Here is a 25,270-nt window from a genome sequence, read left to right on the forward strand (position 1 = left end):
GCATTTTTTGATATTGTTTTAAGTGGTGTATTTTTCAAAACATTTAATTTTCTAATTGTTTATTGATATATAGACTTAAAAATATTCACTTTGTATCTAGTGACCTTGCTACAGTCATGTATTTGTTGTAATAGTTTATGTCTATATTCTTTTTGACTTTTTTGCATACACAGTCAGACCTGCTGATGAAGACAGTTTTATTTCCAATTATTACACCTTTAATTGCCTTATTTGTGTTGACTGGTCCTGCATACATTGTTGAATAGAAATAGTAACAGTGACTGTCCTCTTCTTGTTCCTAATCTTAGTGATAAAATGTTTCATATATCACCGATGTATATGATGTTTGCTATAGACACATTGTAGATGCTCTTTATCAGATTAAGGAAGCTCTCTTCTAGTCTTATTGTGTTAAGAATTTTTGTCATGAGTGGACTTTGAATTTTATCAGTTTTTTCATACATAGAGATGATCATATGATTTTTTTTCCTTCATTGATTTTCTAATATTAAACCAATCTTGCATTCCTGGAATAATCCCCAACTGGTCATGATGCTTCATCCTTTTTATGCATAGTTGGATTTGATTTGCTTTGTATTTTTTAAAAAATATTTTTGTTTATATTAATGAGAAAGATTAGCCTGTAATTTTCCTTTCATCTCATGTCTTTCTCAGGCTTTGCTATCATGCTGAGTTCAAAATGAATTCCCTCTTTGGAAGAGATTATTTATGATTGGTGTTATTTTTTTCAGATATTTGGACAGATTCACTGATAAAGTCATCAGGACCTGGTATTTCATTTGTGGGAAGTTTTTAATTACAGATTCACTTTACTTTAATAAATATAGGACTATTTAAATTTTTAACTTCTCTGCCAGTTTTTGTAGATTTTGCCTTGCTGTAAATTCATCTCTCATGTACAATTTCAAATTAGTTGGTATAACTTTTGTTGTGTAATATCCTTTTATGATGATTTTAATGTTTTGATTGCTGATATTGATAATTTGTTTCTTTTCTTTTTTTCCTAATTAGTTTTTCTAGATATCTGTCAATGTTAGTGTTTTCAAAGAACCAGTTTTTAGATTATAAGACTTGATTTACAGTAGCGGAAGTTCTTTAAGATTGACAGGGAGTTTCTTCTTAGTTTTTTCAATAGTTTTGAGAGTACAGGTAGGCTTTGGTTACATGGATGAGTTCTTTAGTGATGAAATATGAGATTTTAGTGCACCTGTCGCCTGAGCAGTGTACAATGTATCCAATATGTAGTCTTTTATTTCTCAGCCCCTTCCAACCTCCCTCCACCAAGTCCACAGAGTCTGTTATATCACCTTGTATGTCTTTGTGTCCTCATAGCGTAGCTCCCACTTGCAAATGAGAATATGCGGTATTTGCTTTCCCATTCTTGAGTTTCTTCACTTAGAATAATGCCTTCCAGCTCCATCCAAGTTGCTGCAAAAGATATTATTTTATTCCTTTTAATAGCTAAGTGGTATTCCATGGTGTGTATATACCACATTTTCTTATCCACTTGTTGGTCAGTGCGTATTTAGGTTGGTTCCATGTCTTTGCAGTTGCGAATTGTGCTGCTATAAACATGCATGTGGATGTGTCTTTTTCATATAATGACTTCTTTTCCTTTGCATGGATACCCAGTAGTGGGATTGCTGGATCGAATGGTAGATCTATTTTTAATTCTTAAAGGAACCTCCATACTGTTTTCTGTAGTGGTTGTACTAATTTACACTCCCACCAGCAGTGTAAAAGTGCTCCCTTTTCACTACATCCATGCCAACATCTATTGTTTTTTGATTTTTAAATTATGACCATTCTTGCGGAAGGTGGTGTCTTATTGTGGTTTTAATTTGCATTTCCCAGATGATTAATGATGTTGAGCATTTTTGTTTTTCATGTGTTTGTTGGCTGTTTGTCTATCTTGTTTTGAGAACTGCCTATTTATGTCCTTTGTCCACTTTTTTATGTGATTTTTTTTTTCTTGCTGATTTGAGTTCCTTGTAGATTCTGGATACTAGTTTTTTTGTCAGATGCATAGTTTGCAGATATTTTCTTTGTGGGTTGTCTGTTTACTCTGTTGATTATTTCTTTTGCTGTGCAGAAGCTTTTTAGTTTGAGTAGGTTCCATTTATTTGTTTTTGTTTTTGTTGCATTTGCCTTTGGGTCTTACTCAGGAATTCTTTGCTTAAGCCTATGTTCAGGAGAGTTTTTTTCAATATTATCTTGCGAAATTTTTAAGGTTTCAAGTCTTGGATTTAAGTATTTTATCCATCTTGAGTTTTTTTTTTTTTTTTTTGTGTAGAGATAGATGGGGACCCAGTTTCATTCTTCTATGTGTGGCTTGTTAGTTTTCCCATCACCATTTATTGAATAAGGTGTCTGTATTAATCCGTTTTTATGCTCCTGATAATGACATACCCAAGACTGGGCAATTTACAAAAGAAAGAGGTTTATTGGATTTACAGTTCCATGTAGCTGGGGAGGCCTCACAATCATGGTGGAACGTGAAAGGCACTTCTCACATGGCAGCAGACAAAGAGAAGAGAGAATGCAAGCCAAGCAAAATGGGTTTCCCCTTATCAAACCATCAGATCTTGTGAGACTTTTTAACTACCATGAGAGCAGTATGGGGAAAACTGCCCCGATGATTCAGTTATCTCCCACCAGGTCCCTCCCACAACACGTGGGAATTATGGAAGTACAATTCAAGATAAGATTTGGGTGGGGACACAGAGCCAAACCATATCAGTGGTTTTTTTTTTCCCAGCTTATGTTTTTGTATGCTTCGTTGAATACCATTTGGCTTTATTTCTGGGTTCTCTATTTTTTTTTTTTCCATTGCTTATTTTTATTCCAGTATCATGCTGTTTTGGTAACTATAGCCCTGTAGTATAATTCAAAGTCCCATAATGTGATACTTAATATTGCCTTGGCTGTTCAGGCCTTCTTTTGGTTCCATGTGAATTTTAGGATTGTTTTTTCTAGTTCTTGGGGAAAATGATGATGATATTTTGATGGGAATTGCATTGAATCTATAGATTGCTTTTGGCAGTACAGTCATTTTTACAATATTGATTCTTGTTATCTGTGAGCATGGCATGTGTTTCCATTTGTTTGTGTCATCTGTGACTTTTTTTTTTTTTTTTTTAGCAGTGCCTTGTAGTTTTTCTTGTAGAGATCTTTAATTTCCTTGGTTAAGTATATTCCTACGTATTTTATTTTTATTTTTTGCAGCTGTTGTAAAAGAGATTGAGTTCTTGATTTGATTCTCAGATTGGTTTTTGGTGTATGGCAGTGCTACTGATTTGTTTCATTGATTTTGTACCTGAGACCTTACTTTACTGAATTAGTTTATTAGATCTAGGAATCTTTTGTATGACGGGTTTTCTAGGTGTATGATTATATCATTGATGGATAGTCACAGTTTGTCGTCTTCTTTTCCAATCTGGATGCCCTTTATTTCTTTCTCTTGCCTGATTGCTCTGATTAGGTCTTCTAGTATTATGTCAGAGACAAGTGAAAGTGGGCATCCTTATCTTGTTCCAGTTCTAAGGGGGAATGCTTTAAACTTTTCCCCATTCAGTGTGATTTGATTGTGGGTTTGTCATATATGGCTTTTATTACTTTGAGGTAAGATGGGGCTTTTCTTTATTCTTTGTATTCTTATATGAATTTTGGAATCAGTTTGTCAATTTCCTTAAAAAAGTTATGGGATTTTGATTGTTATCTATAGATTTTTTCTGTTGTGCCTTTGCTTTCTATTTCATTAATTTCTGTTCATCTTTATTATGAGATTTTTGCTTTTCAAAGCGTGATCAAATTTATTTGACGATTCTTTTAAAACATATCTATTTGTTTGCTTGTGGTAGATAAGAAGCTCCTAATATTATTTTTTTCTTAAGTAATTGATACAAACTTGCTGAAAAAGGACACTCGAACACAGGGTATCCAAGGGACAGAGACTCTGTTAATAGAAATGTTTTTCTACAAGCACACATGAACCCACCACTCATGGATAGCAGTTTTCCCACAATGTGTCTTATTGTCCCAAACTGCTAATATTATTTTTCAAAATGTAGATTAAATGGAAAGGGGTTTACACTTTAGAAAGAGGAATTAGTAAAGAAGGGAAGGTATACATTTAAGAAAATTTAGTGCTTAATTCAGTGACTCTGACCCTGTCTCAGTGTTTAAAAATGCTAATTGGTGTGTTTATCCTTGCTTTTCTAGTGATATGCAGCTTTCGAGGATCTGTCCCTCAAGGGTTGGTCTTAGAAATAGGAGAAACAGTCCAGATTCTTGAAAAATGTGAAGGTGAGTATGGACCTACAAAGCACATAAATTGTGATCATTTTTGGCAGTATTATATACATTTATTTTGTGCTAATAAGATTATAAGCAGTAATTTTGGAGCCATAATTAGTCACATGATGAAATAGTGTTATATAAAATTCTTTCTGATCTATGTTCAGCATAAAGGTGTGAGCTTTTTTGATTCTAATGTATTAGCAACAATTAGATAATTAATTTCTGGCTGTCAGAACATGTTTTTTACATATATTTATGGGGTACATGAGATACTTTGGTACAGACATACAATGTGTAATAATCGCATGGTAAATGTAGTATCTATCACCTCAAGCATTTACTTTTTTTTGTGTTGCAAAAGTTCCAGTTGTACTCCCTCAATTATTCAAAAATGTGCAACAAATTATTGCTGACTGTAGTCACCCTATCGTGCTATCAAATACTAGATCTTACTCATTGTATCTAACTGTATTTTGTGCCCTCTTATTTATTTTTTACAAATAGGTAATCTACCCATGCTTAGCTGCCTTTGAATAGAACTACCTTATAGTCCATTCATTTGTGCGTTTCCATCTGATTGACTGGGCATCTTTAGTCCTAATTAAAACAAGCCCTTAAATATTTTTTGATTTTTATTTATAATTTTTTTTGAGAGGGAGTCTTGCTCTTGTTGCCCAGGCTGGAGCGCAATGGTGCAATCTCGGCTCACTGCAACCTCTGCCTCCTGGGTTCAAGTAATTCCCCTGCCTCAGCCTCCCTAGTAGCTGGGATTATAGGCACCCGCCACCACATCCAGCTAATTTTTGTAGTTTTAGTAGAGATGGGATATCACCATGTTGGCCAGGCTGGTCTTGAACTCCTGACCTCAGGTGATCCACCTGCGTCAGCCTCCCAAAGTGCTGGGATTACAGGCGTGAGCCACTGTACCCAGCCTAAATACGTTTAAATGTAGTTTGGCTTGATGGCTATCCTCTTCTGTGGCATATATGGGTATTTCTACTGTAACATTTACACATTCTTGAGATGGATCATGTTCTCCAGAATCTGTACTTAAATCAATAAGATATGTGGGAAAAATAAATTTAGAGAGAAATTACACAAAATCAGAGTATTAACAAAAGCAAAATTGATGCCATGGGAAATAACTTGGGCAGCCTGGACTAGCAGTTCAGCATGGCTACAAGCCGTCTCAGATGATATAATGAAGTAGAACTGTTGCAGTGTGGGTATAGAACCAATGTATATGGGAGTGGAGCTCTAATCTAGTTGGGTTACTGTTAAGAGGGGTATGGGGGGACATGTAACCTACCATGACCCAGGAATCATATATATTTAGGAATGCACTTTTTCTGGAAAGTGAGCTACACCCGTTTAAAATTTTTTAAAGAACAGAAGTATAAATCAGCACCCTTTTATGATAACAACTCTAAGGAAACTGAGAATAGAAGGTAATTTTCTTTATCTAATAAAGGGTAGCTACTAAAATACCTGTAGCAAACATCATATTCAGTCGTAAAATATTGAAAGAGTTTTCACTGAGATCTGAAAGTGAGACAATACCTACTGTCTTATTCTGTTTATTTGTTGTTATAAAGGAGTACTTGAGGCTGTATAATTTATAAAGAAAAGGGGTTTATTTGCCTCATGGTTCTGTAGGCTGTGACACCAACTTCTGCTTCTGGTGAGGGCCTCAGGAAGCTTCCACTCATGCCAAAAGTCAAAGAGAAGCCTGTACGTGCAGAGATCACATGGCAAGAGAGAAAGCAAGAGTGAGGGGCGGTGCCAGGCTCTGTTTAAAATTTGTATTTTTTAATTGACAAATGATAATTGTATTCATGGGTACATAGTGATGTTTTGATACATATATAGTGATCAGATCAGGGTAACTAGAATATCCATTATCCTAAACATCATTTCTTTTGGTTGAGAAAGTTCAATATTTTGCTTCTAGCTTTTTGAAACTGTATATTATTATTAATTATAGTCATATGGGATAGAACATTAGAACTCATTCTTTTTATTTAGTTGTAATTTTGTATCCTTTGACAAATCTCTTCAAATCCTCCCTTACCCTTCCCCTCCCAGTGTCCTTGGTTCAGGTTTTTTTTTTTGTTAGCTTCCACATATGAGTAAGAATATGAGGTGTTTAACTTTCTCTTTTTGGCTTATTTCACTTAACATAATGTCCTCTAGTTCCATTCATATTACTACGAATGGCAGGATTTCAGTATTTTTTTTATGGCAGAATAGTATTCCATTGTGTATATACAACATATTTTCTTCATCCATCTGTTATTTGACACTTAGATTGATTCCATATCTTGAGTATCTTTATTGGTGACAGGGTCTCATTCTGTCAGCACGCTGCAGTGCAGTGGTGCCATCACAGCTCACTGTAGCCTCGACCTCCTTGGGTTCAGGTGATCTTCCCACCTCAGCCTCCTAAGTAGCTGGGACTACAGGTGCACCATGTCACCAGGCCTGGCTAATTTTTGCATTTTCTGGTAGATACAGGGTTTTGCCATGTTGCCCAGGCAGGCTGGTCTTGAGCTCCTGGGCTCTGCCCACCCCAGCCTTCCAAAATGCTGAAATTAGAGGCATGAGCTAGCGCACTCAGCCATATAGTAGTTCTATTTGTAGTATTTTTTTTTAATTGGAATATTTATTTTAAGTTTTGATTTAGGTTCAGGGGTACATGTACATGTTGTTATATTTGTAAACTCATGTCACAGGGGTTTGTTGTACAGATTATCTCGTCACCCAGGTATTAAGCCTAGTATCCATTAGTTATTTTTCCTGATCCTCTCCCTCTTCCTACCCTCCATTCTCTGGTAGTCACCAGTGTCTGTTGTTGCCCTCTATGTGTCCATGTGTTCTCATCTTTTAGTTCCCAGTTGTAAGTGAGAATATGTGGTATTTGGTTTTCTGTTCCCATGTTAGTTTGCTAAGGATAATAGCCTCCAGCTCCATCCTTGTTCCTGCAGAGGACAGGATCTTGTGCTTTTCTATGGCTGTATAGTATTCCATAGTGTATGTGTTCCACATTTTCTGTAGTCTGCCATTGATGGACATTTAGATTGATTCCATGTCTTTGCTATTGTGAATAGTGCTGCAGTGAACATACACATGCATATGTCTTTATGATAGAATGATTTATGTTCCTCTGGGTATATATGCAATATTGGGATTGCTGGGTCGAATGGCAGTTCTGTTTTTAGGTCTTTGAGGAATTGCCACACTGTTTTTCACAATGGTTGAACTAATTTACACTCCTGCCAACAGTGTTTAAGCATTCCTCTGTCTCAGCAGTCTCACCAGTACCTGTTATTTTTTGAGGTTTTTGTTTTTTGCATGTAGCTTTTTAAAAAAAATTATTTTTAAGTTAAATTTTAAAATTTCAATGGGGTTTTTGGGAACAGGTGGTGTTTGGTTACATGAGTAAGTTCTTTAGTGGTGACTTCTGAGATTTTGGTGCACCCATTACCCGAGCAGTGTACTCTGTACCCAATGTGCAGCCTTTTGTCTCTCACCCACCTCCCACTCCTCCCCCAACCAAGTCCCCAAAGTCCATTGTATCATGCTTATGCACTTGCATCCTCATAGCTTAGCTCCCATTTACAAGTGAGAACATACGATGTTTGGTATTTCATTCCTGAGTTACTTCACTTAGAATAATGGTCTCCAGTTCCATCCAGGTTGCTGTGAATGCCATGATTTTTTTTTTTTTAATGGCTGAATAGTCCATGGCATGTGTGTGTGTGTCTGTACCACCACATGTTTTCTTTATCCACTCAGTGACTGATGGGCATTTGGGCTAGTTCCATATTTTTGCAATTGAGAATTGTGCTGTTATAAACGTGCGTGTGCATGTGTTTTTTTTGTATAATGACTTGTTTTCCTCTGGGTAGATACCCAGTAGTGGGATTGCTGGATCGAATGGTAGATCTACTTTTTGTTCTTTAAGGAATCTCCACATGTTTTTCATAGTGGTTGTACCAGTTTATGTTCTCATCAGCAGTATAAAAGTATTCTCTTTTCACCACATCCGTGCCAGTATCTATTATTTTTTAATTTTTAAATTATGACCATTCTTGCAAGAGTAAGGTGGTATCTCATTGTGGTTTTAATTGCATTTCTCAGATGATTAATGATGTTTAGCATTTTTTCATGTGTTTGTTGGCCATTTGTATATCTTCTTGAGAAGATTCTCAATGGACAATTCTTGAGAATTGTGTATTCCTGTCCTTAACCCATTTTTTGATGTGATTATTTGTTTTTCTCTTCTTGATTTGTTTCACTTCCTTGTAGATTCTGGATATTAGTCCTTTGTTGGATGCATAGTCTGTTAAGATTTTCTCCCACTTTGTGGATTATCTGTTTACTCTCTGCTGATTATTTCTTCTGCTGTGCAGAAGCTTTTTAGTTTAAGTAAGTCCCATCAATTTATCTTTGTTTTTGTTTCATTTGCTTTTGTGTTTTTGGTTATGAAGTCTTTGCCTAAGCCAGTGTCTAGAAGGGGTTTTCCAATGTTACCTTGTAGAATTTTTATGGTTTCAGGTCTTAGATTTAAGTCTTTGATCCATCTTGAGTTGATTTTTTTTTTTTTTTTTTTTTTTTTTGAGATGGAGTCTCACTCTGTTGCCCAGACTGGAGTGCAATGGCATGATCTGGGCTCACTGCAACCTCTGCCTCATAAGTTTAAGCAATTCTCCTGTCTCAGCCTCCCGAGTAGCTGAGATTACAGGTGCCTGCCACCATGCCTGACTGATTTTTTTATTTTTAGTAGAGATGGGGTTTCACCATGTTGGCCAGGTTGCTCTTGAACTCCTGACCTCAAGTGATCCACCTGCCTCAGCCTCCCAAAGTGCTGGGATTACAGGCATGAGCCACTGCACCCGTCTTTGAGTTGATTTTTGTGTAAGGTGAGAGATGAGGATTCAGTTTCATTCTTTTACATGTGACTTGCCAGTTATCCTAGCACCATTTGTTGAATAGGGTGTGTCCTTTCCCCACTTTATGTTTTTGTTTGCTTTGTCAAACATCATTTGGCTATAAGTATTTGGCTTTGTTTCTGGATTCTCTGTTCTGTTCCATTTGTCTATGTGCCTATTTTTATACTAGTACCATGCTGTTTTGGTGACTATAGCCTTATAGTATAGTTTGAAGTAGGATGATGTGATGCTTCCAGATTTGTTCTTTTTGCTTAGTCTTGCTTTGGCTGTGTGGGCTGTTTTTTGGTTCCATATGAATTGTAAGTTTGTTTTTTTTAGTTCTATGGAGAATGATGGTGGTATTTTGATGGGAATCACATTGAATTTGTAGACTGCTTTTGGCAGTATGTTCATTTTCACAATATTGATTCTACCCATTCATGTGCATGGGATGTGTTTCCATTTGTTTGTGTCATCTGTGTTTTCTTTCAGCAGTGTTTTATAGTTTTCCTTGTAGAGGTCTTTCACTTCCTTGATTAGGTATATTCCTCAGTATTTTATTTTATTTGCAGCTAGTGTAAAAGGGGTTGAGTTCTTGATTGATTCTTAGCCTGGTGGCTGTTGGTGTATAGCAGTGCTACAAATTTGTGTACATCAATTTTGTATCCTGTGGCCAGGCATGGTGGCTCACGCCTATAATCCCTGCACTTGTGGGAAGCCAAGGTGGGCAGGTCACCTGAGGTCAGGAGTTTGAGACCAGCCTGGCTAACATGGTGAAGCCCTGTCTCTACTAAAAATACAAAAATTAGCCGGGTGTAGTGGTGCACGCCTGTAATCCCAGCTCTTTGGGAGACTGAGCCAGGAGAATTGCTTGAACCTGGGAGGCAGAGGTTGCAGTGAGCTGAGATTGTGCCATTGCACTCCAGCCTGGGTGACAAGAGCAAAACTCCATCTCAAAAAAAAAAAAAAAAAAAAAAAGATTGTATTCCGAAACTTTTCTGAGTTTATTTTTCAGTTCTAGGAGCTTTTTGGATGGGTCTTTAGGGTTTTTTAGGTATATGATCATGTCATTGGTGAGAAGTGATCATTTGACTGCCTCTTTACCAGTTTGGATGTCCTTTATTTCTTTCTCTTGTCTGATTGCGGTGGCTAGGACTTCCAGTACTATGTTGAAGAGAAGTGGTAAAAGTGGGCATCCATGTCTTGTTCCAGTTATCAGGTGGAATGCTTTTGTCTTTTCCTCATTCAATATAATGTTGGCTGTGGGTTTGTCTTAGATGGCTTTTATTAAGGTATGTCCCTTCTATGCCAATTTTGCTGAGGGTTTTAATCACAAAGGGTGCTGGATTTTGTCAAATGCTTTTTACGCATCTATTGAGATGATCATGTGGTTTTTGTTTTAAATTCTGTTTATGTAGTATATCACATTTATTGACTTGCCTATGTTAAACCATCCCTGTGTTCATGGTATGAAGCCCACTTGATCGTGGTGCATTATCTTTTTGATATGCTGTTGGATTCAGTTAGCTAGTATTTTGTTGAGGATTTTTACATCTATGTTCATCAAGGATATTGGTGTGTAGTTTTCTTTTTTTGTTATGTCCTATCCTGGTTTTGGTATTAAGGTGATGCTGGCTTTATAGAATGATTTAGGGAGTGCCTCTTTCTCTGTCTTTTGGAATAGTTTCAGTAGGATTTTTACCAGTTTTTCTTTGAATATCTGATAGAATTCAGCTGTGAATCCTTCTGGTCCTGGCCTTTTTTTGTTGGCATTTTTTTTTTTTTTAATCATTTCTGTCTCACTGCTTGTTCTTTGTCTGTTCAGAGTTTCTATATCTTCCTGGTTTAATCTAAGAGGGTTGTATATTTCCAGAAATTTGTCCATCTCCTCTAGGTTTTCTAGTTTGTGCCCATAAAGGTGTTCATAGTAGCCTTGAATGATCTTTTGTATTTCTTCGGTATTGCTTGTAATATCTCTCGCTTTGTTTCTAATTGAGCTTATTTGGATTTTCTCTCTTCTTGGTTAATCTTCCTAATGGTCTTTCAGTGTTATTCATCTTTTCTTTTTTCTTTAATCAACTGATAGGAAATTATAAAATTCCAGAAGTCTTGAGTATTTGAAACTTAGAAAAGTCACCAGAAAATGCAACCAAATTAGGCTTTAGTTTGGTGGTTCCCTTGGTTTAGATGACAGTCCCTCTGTGAGCTCAAGTTCGTCTTCTTGTTCATTTCCTTAGATCTGTTGTTTCAATGACAATGACAGAACTCTTAGTGGAGGCTGAGGAGAGTCTGAGAACTAAGGAAACACCCACCGACTCTCTCTGTGCACATTCACACATGGGAACGTATCTCCTGGAGAACACACTTAAGGAGATGGATGTTAGTGATGCTGTGCTGAACTGTTCTTTGCCAGCTGCCGCACAAAGTTGTTCTCTCTCTGGCCTTTATCATTTAAAGTTGTCCTTACTCTGGCCTTTATGATTTATGAAATCTTTTGCCACAGATTTCACAGATAAAGGGTTTCTCTCCAGTGTTTGTTTTCATGTGTTCGTGAAAATACTGCTTCATGTTGAAATCTTTGCCACACCACTGGCACATGAACTGTTTGTGCCCAATGTGGATGCTCATGTGGGTGTGTAGCTGGTAATTGTACTGAAACCTTTCATCACATTTCTCGCCTCTGAAGGGCTTCTCTCCAGAATGCTGCAGGGAATGCCCCATGAGTGGCATACTACATTTGAATGATTTTCCACAGGTTTCACATGTAAATGGCATGTCTGTCATGTGTGCAACCATGTGTTTTCGCACATGAGCCATGGTATAGATTTTTTTCTCACACATTTCACAGGAAAATTTCTTTTCTGCGTAACCATGGATAATCTTGATATGTTAATGAAGGATACAGTTTCTTGAACCATTTATTACAGGAAATACACTGAATGTTTTTTTCACAGTCTGTTTGCCGGTGAAGGTACAGCTCGCTTTCCAGGACAAACTTCTTGCCACATTTATCACAAATCCGCATGTGCCTATGAGTAAGGTTCATGTGCTTCTCCAGACACCACCGAGTGTTAAATACCCTGGGGCACATGCTTGTAATCCCAGCACTTTGGGAGGCCGAGGCGAGTGGATCATCTGAGGTCAGGAGTTTGATACCAGCCTGATCAACACGTAGAAACCCCGTCTCTACTGAAAATACAAAATTAGCTGGGTGTGGTGACGCATTCCTGTAAACCCAGCTACTCGGGAGGCTGAGGCAGGAGAATCGTTTGAACCCGGGAGGTGGAGGTTGTGGTGAGCCGAGATCACACCGTTGCACTCCAGCCTGGGCAACAAGAGTAAAACTCTGTCTCAAAAAAACAAAAAACAAAACAAAACAAAAAACCCTGGGGCACTTCTCACAGGTCACACTTAGCTTTCTGAACTGGTGCTTCAGGCTCCTTTGTAGCCCGCTTCTTACGCCTAGGTGACTCTACGCTCTTCCTGCAACCTCTTGTAGTTCTGGGAGTAGGGGAAGTGGTAGCTGCAGCAACAGAGGCTGCTCTCCTCGTTCTCCTTTCTGTAATTCTGACTTTCTCTATTATCTTCTCCTTTTTCTTCTGCTTTTCATTCTCTCCAGTCATTGCTGTTATCTGTGGCCCCTTCCTCACTCTCTTCCTCCTCGCTGTTGAAGAACAGGAGTCTCTTTGGATTGAGAAGAGGTACCCTTTTCCCCTTTAGGTACATTTAATGTTTGATTATTAAGGTTTACCTCCACTATGATCTGCTCCCTTTTGCAAGAGACTTCTTCCTCTTCTTCCTCCTCTTCTGTGTCATCAGAATTCTCCTGGTCTTTCTTAATAGCATGCCTGTCAGACTCTGCTCTTGTCTCCCTGAAGTATGACTGTTCTTTGTTTCATTGAGATGTGGTTTACTCATCGTGGTGTCCACAAATGTAGAATAAGGACTTCCTGATTCCCTGTGTTACACTTTGGTGGATAGGTCAAGTTCCTTGTTGGCACCATGATGAAAGCTGGATGGCACTTGCCCATGATGGCTATCTTCTTGTGCCATTCCTGCTATACTCACAGCACAGTTTTCAACCAGCTCCTGATGAGAAATGGCTGTGTACCTTGTTAGTAAATGGTTCCATTTATTAAGCAGTTCAGACTGTAAAGAAAATAGCTTTAAAACAAAGTAATTATTAAGACTAAAATATTTTTCCATCCCAAAGAATCACTCAAATGAAAAAAAGATATTCCTGGAAACTGAATTCTTCCAGTGTTGCAGCACCAAAGCATAAGTCAAAAAGGTTTGGTATTATGGCAAGAGCAGACCACTAGTGATTTTTCTTCTGAACAGAATTACAAGGGACTTGGAGCATCTCATCTGGGCCGGCCACTTCCACTACCTAAATCAAAGCCTTGGCAGTCTGTCCCTGCAGTGGGGGGACTGTAGCCAGAGTCACAACCTCCAGCCAGTCTGGCCCCTCACTACTGCCCAATGTCTGTCCTCAGGGCTGCTCCTCAGACCCGGCATTGGCTGCTGGCCGCTGTGCTACGTGGCCACCGCTCCCATGTCTCTGGACTTCCTTCTGAGTGTCTGAGGGCAAGGAGGGCGGCAGGGTGGGCAGAGTGCAGGGAGGGAGGCAGGGGAGGGAGTGTGGGTGTGCGGATGTGCGTGCAGGGAGGGAGGTGAGTGGCTGCGAGGGTGTGTGCCCGCCCCGTCCCCTTCCTTTATTGGCCACCCCCCTTTATTATCTTTTCAAAGAACGAGGTTTTTGTTTCATTTATCTTTTGTATTGTTTCTTTTTTGTTGTTGGTTTCAATTTCATTTAGTTCTGCTCTGATCTTTGTTATTTCTTTTCTTGTGCTGGGTTTCAGTTGTTTGTTTTTGTTTCTCTAGTTCCTTGAGGTTTGACCTTAGACTGTCTTCTTATTTCTCTTTCAGACTTTTGATGTAGGTGTTTAACGTTAAGAACTTTTCTCTTATCACCTCTTGCTGCATCCCAGAGGTTTTGATTGATTGTGTCACTGTTATGCAGTTCAAATAACTTTTAATTTCCATCTTAATTTCATTGTTGACCCAATGATCATTCAGCAGCAGATTAGTTTCCATGTATTTTCATGGTTTTGAGGGTTCCTTTTGGAGTTGATTTCCAATTTTATTCCACTGTGATCTGAGAGAGTACTTAATGTAATTTTGATTTTCTTAAATTTATTGAGAGTTGTTTTGTGGCCTATAATATGATCTGTCTTGGAGAATGTTCCATATACTGATGATTAGAATGTATATTCTGCAGTTGTTGGGTAGAATGTTCTGTAAATATCTGTTAAGTTCCTTTGTTCTAGGGTATAGTTTAAGTCCATTGTTTATTTGTGGTCTTTCTGTCTTGACGACTTGTCCAGTACTGTCAGTGGATTATTGAAGTCCCCCACCAATATTGTGTTGCCATCCATCACATTTCTTAGGTCTAGTAGTAACTGTTTTATAAATTTGGAAGCTCCAGTGTTAAGTGCATATATATTTAGGATTCTGATATTTTCCTGTTGGACTAGTTTTTTTATCTTTTTGTTTGTTTGTTTTTTAGATAGTCTCTCTCTTTGTCATCCAGATTGGAATGCAGTGGGGTGATCTTGGTGTCATTGGTGGTGTGACCTGTGCCTTCTGGGTTCAAGCGATTCTTGTGTGTCAGCCTGCTGAGTAGCTGGAACTATAGTTGTGCACCAGCATGCCCGGCTAATTTTTGTATTTTTAGTAGAGATGCGGTTTCACCATGTTGGCCAAACTGATCTGGAACTCCTGGCAACAAGTAATCTGCCCACTTCAGCCTCCCAAAGTGTTGAGATTACAGGCATGAGCCACCATGCTTGGCCTCATCCTTTTATCATTGTATAATATCTCTCTTTGTGTTTTTTAACTGCTTTTGCTTTTGAAGTTTGTTTTGTCTGATATAAGAATAGCTCCTCCTGCTTGCTTTTGGTGTTCATTTGCATGGAGTATCTTTTTCCACCTTTTTACCTTAAGTTTATGTGAGTCCTTATGTGTTAGGTGAGTCTCTTGAAGACAACAGATACATGGTTGGTGAGTTCTTATCTATTCTGCCATTCTGTGTCTTTAAAGTGGAGCATTTAGGCCATACATTCAATGTTAGTATTGAGATGTGAGGTACTATTCTGTTCATCATTCTGGTTGTTGTCTGAATACCTTGTTTGTTTTTTCTCATTTGCTATTGTTTTATAGGTCTTTATAGGTCCTGTGAGATTTATCCTTTAAGGAGATTCTATTTTGGTGTATTTTGAGGTTTTGTTTCAATATTTAGAGCTTCTTCTTCTTCTTCTTCTTTTTTTTTTTTTTTTTAAGCAGTTATTGTAGTGCTGGCTTGGTAGTGGCAGATTCTCTCAGCATTTGTTTGTCTGAAAAAGACTATCTTTCCTTCATTTACGAAGCTCAGTTTTGCTAGATAAAACATTCATGACTGATAATTGTCTTGTTTAAGGAGACTAAAGACAGGACCTCAGTCCCTTTGAGTTTGTAGGGTTTCTGCTGAGAAATCTGCTTTTAATCTGATAAATTTTCCTTTATAGGTTACCTGATACTTTTGCCTCACAGCTCTGAAGATTCTTTCCTTTGTCTTGACTTTAGATAACCTGATGACTGTGTGCCTGGGTGATGATCTTCCGTTCTGACTGGTGTGAGATGGCATCTCATTGTGATTTTGAGTTGCATTTCTCTAATGGTCAATGATACTAAGCTTTTTTGCATATGCTTCTTGGCCACATGAATGTCTTTCTTTGAGAAGCATGTGTTCATGTCCTTTGCCCACTTTTTAATGGATTTTTTTTTGTTCTTGAAAATTTGTTTAAGTTCCTTGTAGATGATATTAGACCTTTTTCAGATGGAGAGATTGCAGAATTTTTCTCCCATTCTGTAGGTTGTTGTTTCTTTCATTATGCAGAAGCTCCTAAATTAATAAGATCCCATTTGTCAATTTTTGCCTTTGTTGTGATTGCTTTTGGTGCCTTTGTCATGAAATCTTTGCCCATTCCTATGTCTAGAATGGTATCGCCTAGGTGATCTATTACAGTTTTGGGGTTTACATTTAAGTGTGAAATCTATCTTTTTTTTTTTTTTTTTTTTTGAGACGGAGTCTTGCTTAGTCACTCAGGATGGAGTGCAGTGGTGCGATCTTGGCTCACTGCAACCTCTGCCTCCCGGGTTCAAGCGATTCTTCTGCCTTAGCCTCCCAAGTAGCAGGGACTACAGGTGTGCGCTACCATGCCTGGCTAATTTTTGCATTTTTAGTTTCACCATGTTGAAATGGGGTTTCACCATGTTGGCCACACTGGTCTGGAACTCCTGACCTCAGGTGATCCACCTGCCTCGGCCTCGAAAGTGCTAGGATTACAGGCGTGAGCCACTGCACCTGGCCAAGTGTTTAATCTATCTTGAGTTGATTTTTGTGTATGGTGTAAGGAAGGGTTCCGGTTTCAATCTTCTGCGTATGGTTAGCCAGTTATGCCAGCACCATTTATTGAATAGGGAGTTGTCTTCAGTGCTTGTTTTTGTCAGGTTTGTTGAAGATCGGATGGTTGTAAGTGTGTGGACTTGTTTCTGGGTGCTCTGTTGTTTTCCACTGGTCTCTGTGTCTGTTTTTGTTCTAGTACCATGTTGTTTTAGTTACTGTGGCCCTGTGGTGTAGTTTGAATTTGGGTAGCATGATGCCTCCAGCTTTGTTCTTTTTGCTTAGGATTGCCTTGGCTATTCGGGATTTTTTTTTTTTTGTTCCATGTGAATTTTAAAATAGATTTTTCTAGTTCTGTGAAGAATGTCATTGTAGTTTGATAGGAATGGCATTGAATCTGTAAATTGCTTTGGGCAGTATGACCATTTTAATGATATAGATTCTTCTTCTCTGTTAGCATGAAATGTTTTTCCATTTGTTTGTGTCCTCTCTGTTTTTTTTTTTTTTTTTTTTTTTTTTTTAAGCAATGTTTTGTAGTTCTTTTTGTAATCATCTTTCACTTCTCTGGTTAGCTATATTTCTAGGTATTTCATTCTTTTTATGGCAGTGAATGAGATTCTGTTCCTGATTTGGCTCTCGAGTTGGCTATTGTTGGTGTATAGGAACTCTAGTGATTTTTGCATGTGGATTTTGTATTCTCAGAGTTTGCTGAAGTTGTTTTTCAGCTTAAGAAGCTTTGGGGCTGACACCGTGGAGTTATGTAGGTATAAGGCATGTCATCTGCAAAGAGGGATAGTTTGACTTCCTCTCTTCCTATTTGAATGCTGCTGCTTTCTTTCTCTTGCCTAATTGTTCTGGAAAGGACTTCCAATACTGTGTTGACTAGGAGTGGTGAGAGAGAGCACCTCTGTCTTGTGCTGGTTTTCCAGGGGACTACTTCCAGCTTTATAGATTCATTATGTCGTTGGCTGTGGGTTTGTCATAGATGTCTGTTATTATTTTACCAAGCTTATTGAGAGTTTTTATCATAAAGGGGTGTTGAATTTTACCAAAAGCCTTTTCTGCATCTGTTGAGATGATCGTGTGGTTTTTGTTTCTAGTTCTGTTTGTGTGATGAATCATGTTTATTGATTTGCATATGTTAGAGCAACCTTGCATTCCAGGGATAAAGCTTAGTTTGATCATGGTGGATAAGCTTTTTGATGTGTTGCTGGATTTGGTTTGCGAATATTTCTTTGAGGATTTTTGCATTGGTGTTCATCAAGGATATTGGCCTGTTCTGTGACAGGTTTTGATATCAGGATGATGCTGGCCTCAAAGAATGAGTGGAGGAGGAATCCCTCCTCCTTAGTTTTTTAGAATTGTTTCAGTAGGAATGGTAATAGCTCTTCTTTGTACATCTGTTAGAATTTGGCTGTGAATTTGTCTGCTCCTTGGCCTCTTTTGGTTGGTTGGAAGTTTATTAAAATTCAGTTTCAGAGCTCATTATTGGTCTGTTCAGATATTCAGTTTCTTCCTGGTTCAGTTTTGGGGAGGGTGTATGTGTCCAGGAATGTAAACATTTCTTCCAGATTTTCTGGTTTATGTGTATAGAGGTGTTCATAATAGTCTCTGATGATTATTTGAATTTTTGTGGGATGAGTGGTAATATCCCCTTTGCTGTTTCTAATTGTGTTTATTTGGATATTCACTCTTTTCTTCTTTATTAGTCTAGCTAGCCATCTATCTATTTTATTTATTTTATTTTATTATTTTATTTTATTTTATTTTTGAGGCAGAGTTTCGCTCTTGTTGCCTAGGCTGGAGTGCAGTGGCATGATTTCAGCTCACTGCAACCTCTACCTCCTGGCTTCAAGCGATTCTCCTGCCTCAGCCTCCCAAGTAGCTGGGATTACAGGCATGTGCCACCATACCCAGCTAATTTTTGTATTTTTTAGTAGAGACAGGATTTCGCCTTGTTGGTCAGGTTGGTCTCGAACTCCTGATCTCATGTGATCCACCTGTCTCGGCCTCCCAAAGTGCTGGTGTTACAGGCATGAGCCACCTTGCCTGGCCTGTTTTATTAATTTTCTTTTCAAAAATCCAACCCCTGCCTTCATTGATCTTTTGAATGGTTTTTCGTGTTTCCCTCTCCTTCTGTTCACCTCTGATTTTGGTTATTTCTTGTCTTCCACTAGCTTTGGGCTTGGTTTACTCTTGGCTCCCTAGTTCTTTTAGTTTTAATGTTAGATTGAGACAGATATTTATTTTTGGTGTGGGCATTTAGTGCTATAAATTTTCCTTTTAACACTGCCTTAGCTGTGTCCCAGAGATTTTGGGTATATTGTATTTTTGTTCTCATTAGTTTCAAAGAACTTGTTGATTTTTGCCTTAATTTCATTATTTACCCAGAAGTCATTTGGGAGCAGTTTATTTAACTTATGTGTAATTATATGGTTTTGAGTGAATTTCTTAGTGTTGATTTTTAATTTGATTGTGCTGTGGTCTGAGAGAGTGGTTGTTATGATTTCACTTTTGCATTTGCTGAGGAGTGTTTTGTGTCCTGAGTATGTGGTCAGTTTTAGACTGTGTGTGATGTGGTAATGAAAAGAATGTATATTTTGTTGCTTTTGGGTGGAGAGTTCTGTAAATGTCTATCAGATCCGTTTGATCCAATGCTGAGTTCAAGTACTAAATACCTTTGTTAATTTTCTGCCTCGATGATCTGTTGAATGCTGTTAGTGGCATGTTGAAGTTTCCCACTATTGTTTTGTGGGAGTCTGTCTTTCTTTGTAGGTCTCTAAGAACTTGCTTTATGAATCTGGGTGCTCCTGTGTTAGGTGCATATATATTTAGGATAGTTAAGTCTTCTTGTTGAATTGAATCCTTTACCATTATGTAATGCCCTTCTTTGTCTTTTTTTGATTTTCATTGGTTTAAAGTCGGTTTTGTCTGAAATTAGGATTGCAACCCCTGCTTTTTTTCTGTTTTCTCTTGCTTGGTAGATTTTTCTCCATCCCTTTATTTCGAGTCTGTGGGTGTTTTTACATGTGACACGGATCTCTCGAAGACAGCATTATTAATGGATCTTGGTTCTTTGTCTAGCTTGCTACTCTGCACCTTTTAATTGGGGCATTTATCCCGTTTACATTCAAGGTTATTATTGATATGCATAGATTTGATCCTGTTATCATGATTAGCTAGTTATTATGGAGACATGTTAGTGTGGTTGCTTTATAGTGTTACTAGTCTGTGTACTTAAGTTTGTGTTTGTTGTGGCTGGTAATGGTCTTTCCTTTCCATATTTAGTGCTTCCTTCAGGAGCTCTGAAAAGGTGGGTCTGAGGGTAACGAATTTCCTTAATGTTTGATTGTCTGAAAAGGATCTTATTTCTTGTTGGCTTATGAAACTCAGTTTGGCCAGCTATGAAATTCTGGGTTTGAATCTCTTTTTTTAAGAATATGGAATATTGGCCCCCAGTCTCTTCTGGCTTGGGTTTTTCCTGAGAGGTCCACTGTTAGTCTGATGGACTTGCCTTTGTAGATTACCTGATCTAGCTACCTTTAACATTTTTTTCTTTCGTTTTGACTTTGCAGAATCTGATGATTGTATTTCCTGGAGATGATCTTGTGAAGTATGTTACTGGGGTTCTCTGCATTTCCTGCATTTAAATGTTGGCCTGTCTAGGTTGGAGGAAGCTCTCATTGTTGATATCCTGAAATATGTTTTTCAAGTTTCAAGTTTCTTACACACTCCCCGTCTCTTTCAGGGACACCAATGAGTTATGGATTTGGTGTCTTTTTTTTAAATTTATTTTTTATTTTTTGAGATGGAGTCTTGCCCTGTTGCCAGGCTGGAGTGCCATGTGGCATGATCTCGGCTCACTGCAACCTTTGCCTCCCGGGTTCAAGTGATTCTCCTGCCTCAGCCTCCTGAGTAGCTGGGACTACAGGTGCGTGCTGCCACCACACCCAGCTAATTTTTGTATTTTTAGTAGAGATGGGGTTTCACCACGTTGGCAAGGATGGCCCTGATCTCTTGACCTCGTGATCTGCCTGCCTTGGCCTTTGGATTTGGTCTCTTTACATAAGCCCATATTTCTTGGAGATTTTGTTCCTTTTCATTCTTTTTCTCTGTTGTTTTCTGACTGTTGTATTTAAGAAACCCAGTCCTCAAGCTTTGAGATTCTTTCCTCACCTTGGTCTGTTCTGCTGTTGATACTTGTGATTGCGTTATCAAATTCTTATAGTGTGTTTTTCAGCTCTGTCAGGTCAGTTACATTCTTTTCTATACTGGCTATTTTGACTTTCAGCTCCTGTATCAGTTTATTGTGATACTTAGCTTCCTTGGGTTGGGTTTCAACATATTCTGTTATCTCAATGATCTTTCTCCCTAACCATGTTCTGAATTATATTTCTGTCATTTTAGCCATCTCAGCCCCGTTGGGAACCCTTTCTGGAGAGGTGGTGTGGTTGTTTTTTTTTTTTTTTTTTTTTCAGATGGAGTTTTCTTCTTCTTGCCTAGGCTGGGGTGCAATGGTGTGATCTTGGTTCACCACAACCTCTGCCTGACAGGTTCAAGCTATTCTCCTGCATCAGCCTCCCGAGTAGCTGGGATTATAGGCTTGCGTCACCATGCTCAGTTAATTTTGTATTGTTAGTGGAGACGGTATTTCTCCATGTTGGTCAGGCTGGTCTCGAACTCCCGACCTTAGGTGATTCACCTGCCTCGGCCTCCCAAAGTGTTGGGATTACAGGCGTGAGCCAGCATGTCCAGCTAGTGTGGTTGTTTATATGAAAGAAGGCACTCTGACTTTTTGAGTTGTCAGAATTATTGCACTGATTCTTTTTTATCTTTGTGGGCTGATGTTTCTTCAGTCTTTGAAGTTGCTGACCTTTAGAGTTTTTTTTTTTTTTTTTTTTTTTTTAACTTTTATCCTATTTGATGACCTTGAGGGTTTTGATTGTGTTATAAGGTGAATTCAGCTGACTGGCTTAGTTTGCAGATTTTAGGGGACTAATGCTCCACTCACAACTTCTGGGCTGTATGCTCTAACTCTGGGTGACTTGTGTTGGATCCTGACTTTGCTCTCTGACTCCTTGAAGTTAGGAATCCACTGTGCTGGTGGGGGTAGGGGCTGAGGTGCTCCTGGACCACAGGTCACTTACACTCCAATTGGAGTGCATTTTGTAGTGTGGTGACAGCAGGATCCATGTTTGTTTGCATGTGCTGCCAGCAGCAGCAGTGACAACATGGTGGAGTGCACACTGCTGCAGCAGCGTGCTGGTGAATGCTGAGGTTCTTGCCTTTGTGCAAGCATTCACCACAGCGGAGGAGGCAGTATGACTGGGGGAGGTTGGGGCTTCTGTTGGTGACTGTGCAAATGGGTGTGCTGGTGGTGATGTGAGAATGGAGGTGGGGCGCTGTCAGGTGCAGGCCTGTGTGTTATGGGGTAGTCACTCAGAAAGTGGGAGAGTCTGCTCTTCTCTAGGCCTAGTTTCACTCCTGTGGCAGTGTTGGTGCAAGGGCGGGGCATTGGAAGGGGTGGGTCTGCCTTGCTCTGTGCCCTGCAAGGCTCTGACTGCAGTGGTGGTTCAGCTGTGTCTGGTTGGTCATCTTGTCCTCTCTGTTGTCCCAGACAGCAGATGAGACCCAAGGTGCAGTGCCTTTCCAGCTAAATGTCAGTGCTTCAGAGGCTTCTCTGCTTCTGTGTTCTGGAAGAGCCATTTGTAGTATTTTTGAGGTGCCTCCATACTGTTCTCCATAGTGGTATACTAGTTTACATCTCCAGCACAGTGTATAACAGTTCTGTTTTCTCTGCATCCTTGCCAGCGTTTGTTGTTTTTGTCTTTTTGATGATAGCCATTTTAACTGGGGGTGAGATGATACCTCATTGTTGGTTTTATTTGCAATTCTTTGATGATTAATGATGTTGAGCATTTTTTTCATATATTTATTGGCCATTTATATGTCTTTTTTGAGAAATATTTGTTCAGATTATTTGCCCATTTTGAATTTTAATTGTTTTAGCCTTTAATATCAACATTAATTGTATTTTCAAATCTAAAGACGAATTACAGATAGAAAGAGAAATTTATGAAAATTATGGGGCACAGCATTCACAGCATTAGACAAAGAATACAAAACATTGTAACACATATGTCACTCTTCTTGTAATGATGAACAAAGAAAGAATAGCTAATTTTGTATTCTGACCATAGTATAAATAAATGCAAAAATATACGGCAGTTAAGCAATAGCTGTTAGGTAGAAAGTATTGATCATAGGCGGAATGTATTGCATGAGAGGAGGGAAATATATCAAGGAATTTAGTTAACAATGCTGGAAAAACCATGCTAGTCAACCAGATCTTGAGGCAAGAGTCATACTTCACAGAGAAAAAGAGCAAAATGTAGAGAAAAACCAGGTCTCACTATGGAATGGTCTGTAGTCTTTTAACCACAGTGCCATAGAAGGAACTTGACCAAGCACTGCCCATGATCTGCAGAGTTATGTGCAAAATACTCAGTTTTCCTGCTGGGGATACCCCAGTTCATGACAATGACAAGAGAATGAGAAAGGCCACCTGCAAATGAAATGAGATCATCCCACCTGCAATAGCAGATATGGTCTTATTAGTGCCATCTCAGGGGTTGTGCCACAGAAAGAACTGTGTCCTGGGGAAGGAGATCAGATATTAGGTCAAGCCTGCATTCTCACAGGAGCTCATTTGCCCATTTTGTAATTGGATTTTTTTAATTTTGCTTTTGAGATGTTTGAATTTCTTGCATATTCTGGTTATTAAGTCTCCTGTCAGATGAGTAGTTTCAGAATATTTTCTCCCATTCTGTAGGTTGTCTTTTCACTTTATTATTTCCTTTTCTCTGCAGAGCTTTTTCATTTTATGTAATCCAGTTTGTTTATTTTTGCTTGTGTTGCTTATGTCGCTTTGAGGTCTTATTCATAAAATCTTTGTGTAGACCAATGTCCTGAAGCATTTTTCCTGTTTACTTATAGTAGTTTTATAGTTTTGGGTTTTACATTTAGGTTTTTGATTTACTTCAGTTGACTTTTGTATAGGGTGAGAGGTGGAAGTCTAGTTTCATTGTTCTCCACATGAATATCCAGTTTTCTCAGCATAGTTTATTGAAAAAACGGTCCCTTTGCCAATGAGTGTTCTTGGTACTTTTATCAAAAACGAATTGGCTGTAGATATGTGCATTAATTTCTGGGTTCTCTATACTGTTTTACTGGTCTGTGTGTCTGTTTTTATGCCAGTATCATGCTGTTTTGGTTACTATTGCTTTGTAGTATGTTTTGAGGTGTAGTAGTATGATGCCTTTAGCTTTGCTCTTTTTGCCCAAGATTGCTTTGACTGTTTGGGATCTATTCTGGTTCCATGCCGATTTTAGGATTTTCCCCCTTATTTCTGTTAAGAATGTCATTGGTATTTTGTTAGGGATTGTGTTGAATCTGTAGATTGCTTAGGGTAGTATAGCCATTTCAACAATATTTATTCCGCTGATTCATAAACTTGGCCTTTCTTTCCATTTCTTTTTGTCCTCTTCGATTTCTTTTATCAGTGTTTTGTAGTTTGCCTTGTAGAGATCTTTCACTTCCTTGGTTAGATTTATTCTTAAGTATTTTTTTTTTGTAGCAATTGTAAATAGGATTGCCTTCTTCATTTTTTGGTTCTTTCATTGTTCCTGTATAGAAGTGCTACCGATTTTTGTTCATTGATTTTGTATAATGCAAGTTTACTGAATTAGTTTATCAGTTTTAAGAGATTTTTGGTAGAGTCTTTAGGTTTTTGTATATATAAGATCATGTCATCTGCAAACTGGGACAATTTGGCTTTCTGCTTCCCAGTTTTGATGCCTCTTACTTATTTTTCTTGCCTGATTGCTCTGGCTAGGACATCTAGTGCTATGTTGAATAATAGTGGACATCCTTGTCTTGTTCCAGTTCTTAGAGGAAAATCTTTCAGTTTTTCTCCCATTCCAGAAGATGCTACCTGTGGGTTTGTTATATATGGCCTTTGTATATTGAGATGCTTTCCTTCTACACATAATTTATTAAGTGTTTTCATCATGAAGGGATGTTGAATTTCATTAAGAGCTTTCTCTGAGTCAACTGAGATGTTACGGTTTTTGTCCTTCATTCTATTGATGTGATGTATGATGTTTATTTCTTTGCATGTGTTGAATTATTCTTATATTCCTGGGATTAATCCCATTTGGTTATGGTTATTTTTTTTGATATGCTGTTGGCCTTGGTTTGCTAGTATTTTGTCGAAGATTTTTGTGTCTGTGTTCATCAGGGATATTGGCATGTAATTTTCTTTTTTGGTTGTGTCTTTATGTGGTTTTGCTATCAAGGTAATGCTGGGCTTGTAGAATGAATTAGTGAGAATTCCCTGCTTCAACATTTTGAAATAGTTTGAGAAGACTTGGTATTAATTCTTCTTTAAAAGAATGATAGAATTCTTTGCTGAAGCCATTGTTTTTGGACTTTTCTTTGTTGAAAGTCTTTTTATTACTGAATTGATCTCATTACTTGTTATTGGTCTGTTCAGATTTTGTTTCTTCTTAGTTTA

At 38.2% G+C, this 25,270-nt stretch overlaps 1 protein-coding gene and 1 pseudogene across 5 annotated transcripts in view; one reads left to right on the top strand and one right to left on the bottom strand.

The window, feature by feature from the left end:
• DOCK3 (dedicator of cytokinesis 3) overlaps positions 1-25,270 on the top strand; it is a 688,972-nt gene that overhangs the window by 70,611 nt on the left and 593,091 nt on the right. For all 5 annotated transcript variants that reach the window (XM_050780657.1, XM_050780653.1, XM_050780654.1 and 2 more), the window contains exon 2: positions 4,243-4,326. In XM_050780657.1, the coding sequence (XP_050636614.1) occupies positions 4,243-4,326 (84 nt within the window). The remainder of the gene's footprint in view (positions 1-4,242; positions 4,327-25,270) is intronic.
• LOC126948724 (zinc finger protein 652-like) lies at positions 12,540-13,466 on the bottom strand (annotated as a pseudogene).

Source organism: Macaca thibetana, chromosome 2 (genome assembly GCF_024542745.1).
Source record: "Macaca thibetana thibetana isolate TM-01 chromosome 2, ASM2454274v1, whole genome shotgun sequence".
NCBI lineage: Eukaryota > Metazoa > Chordata > Mammalia > Primates > Cercopithecidae > Macaca > Macaca thibetana.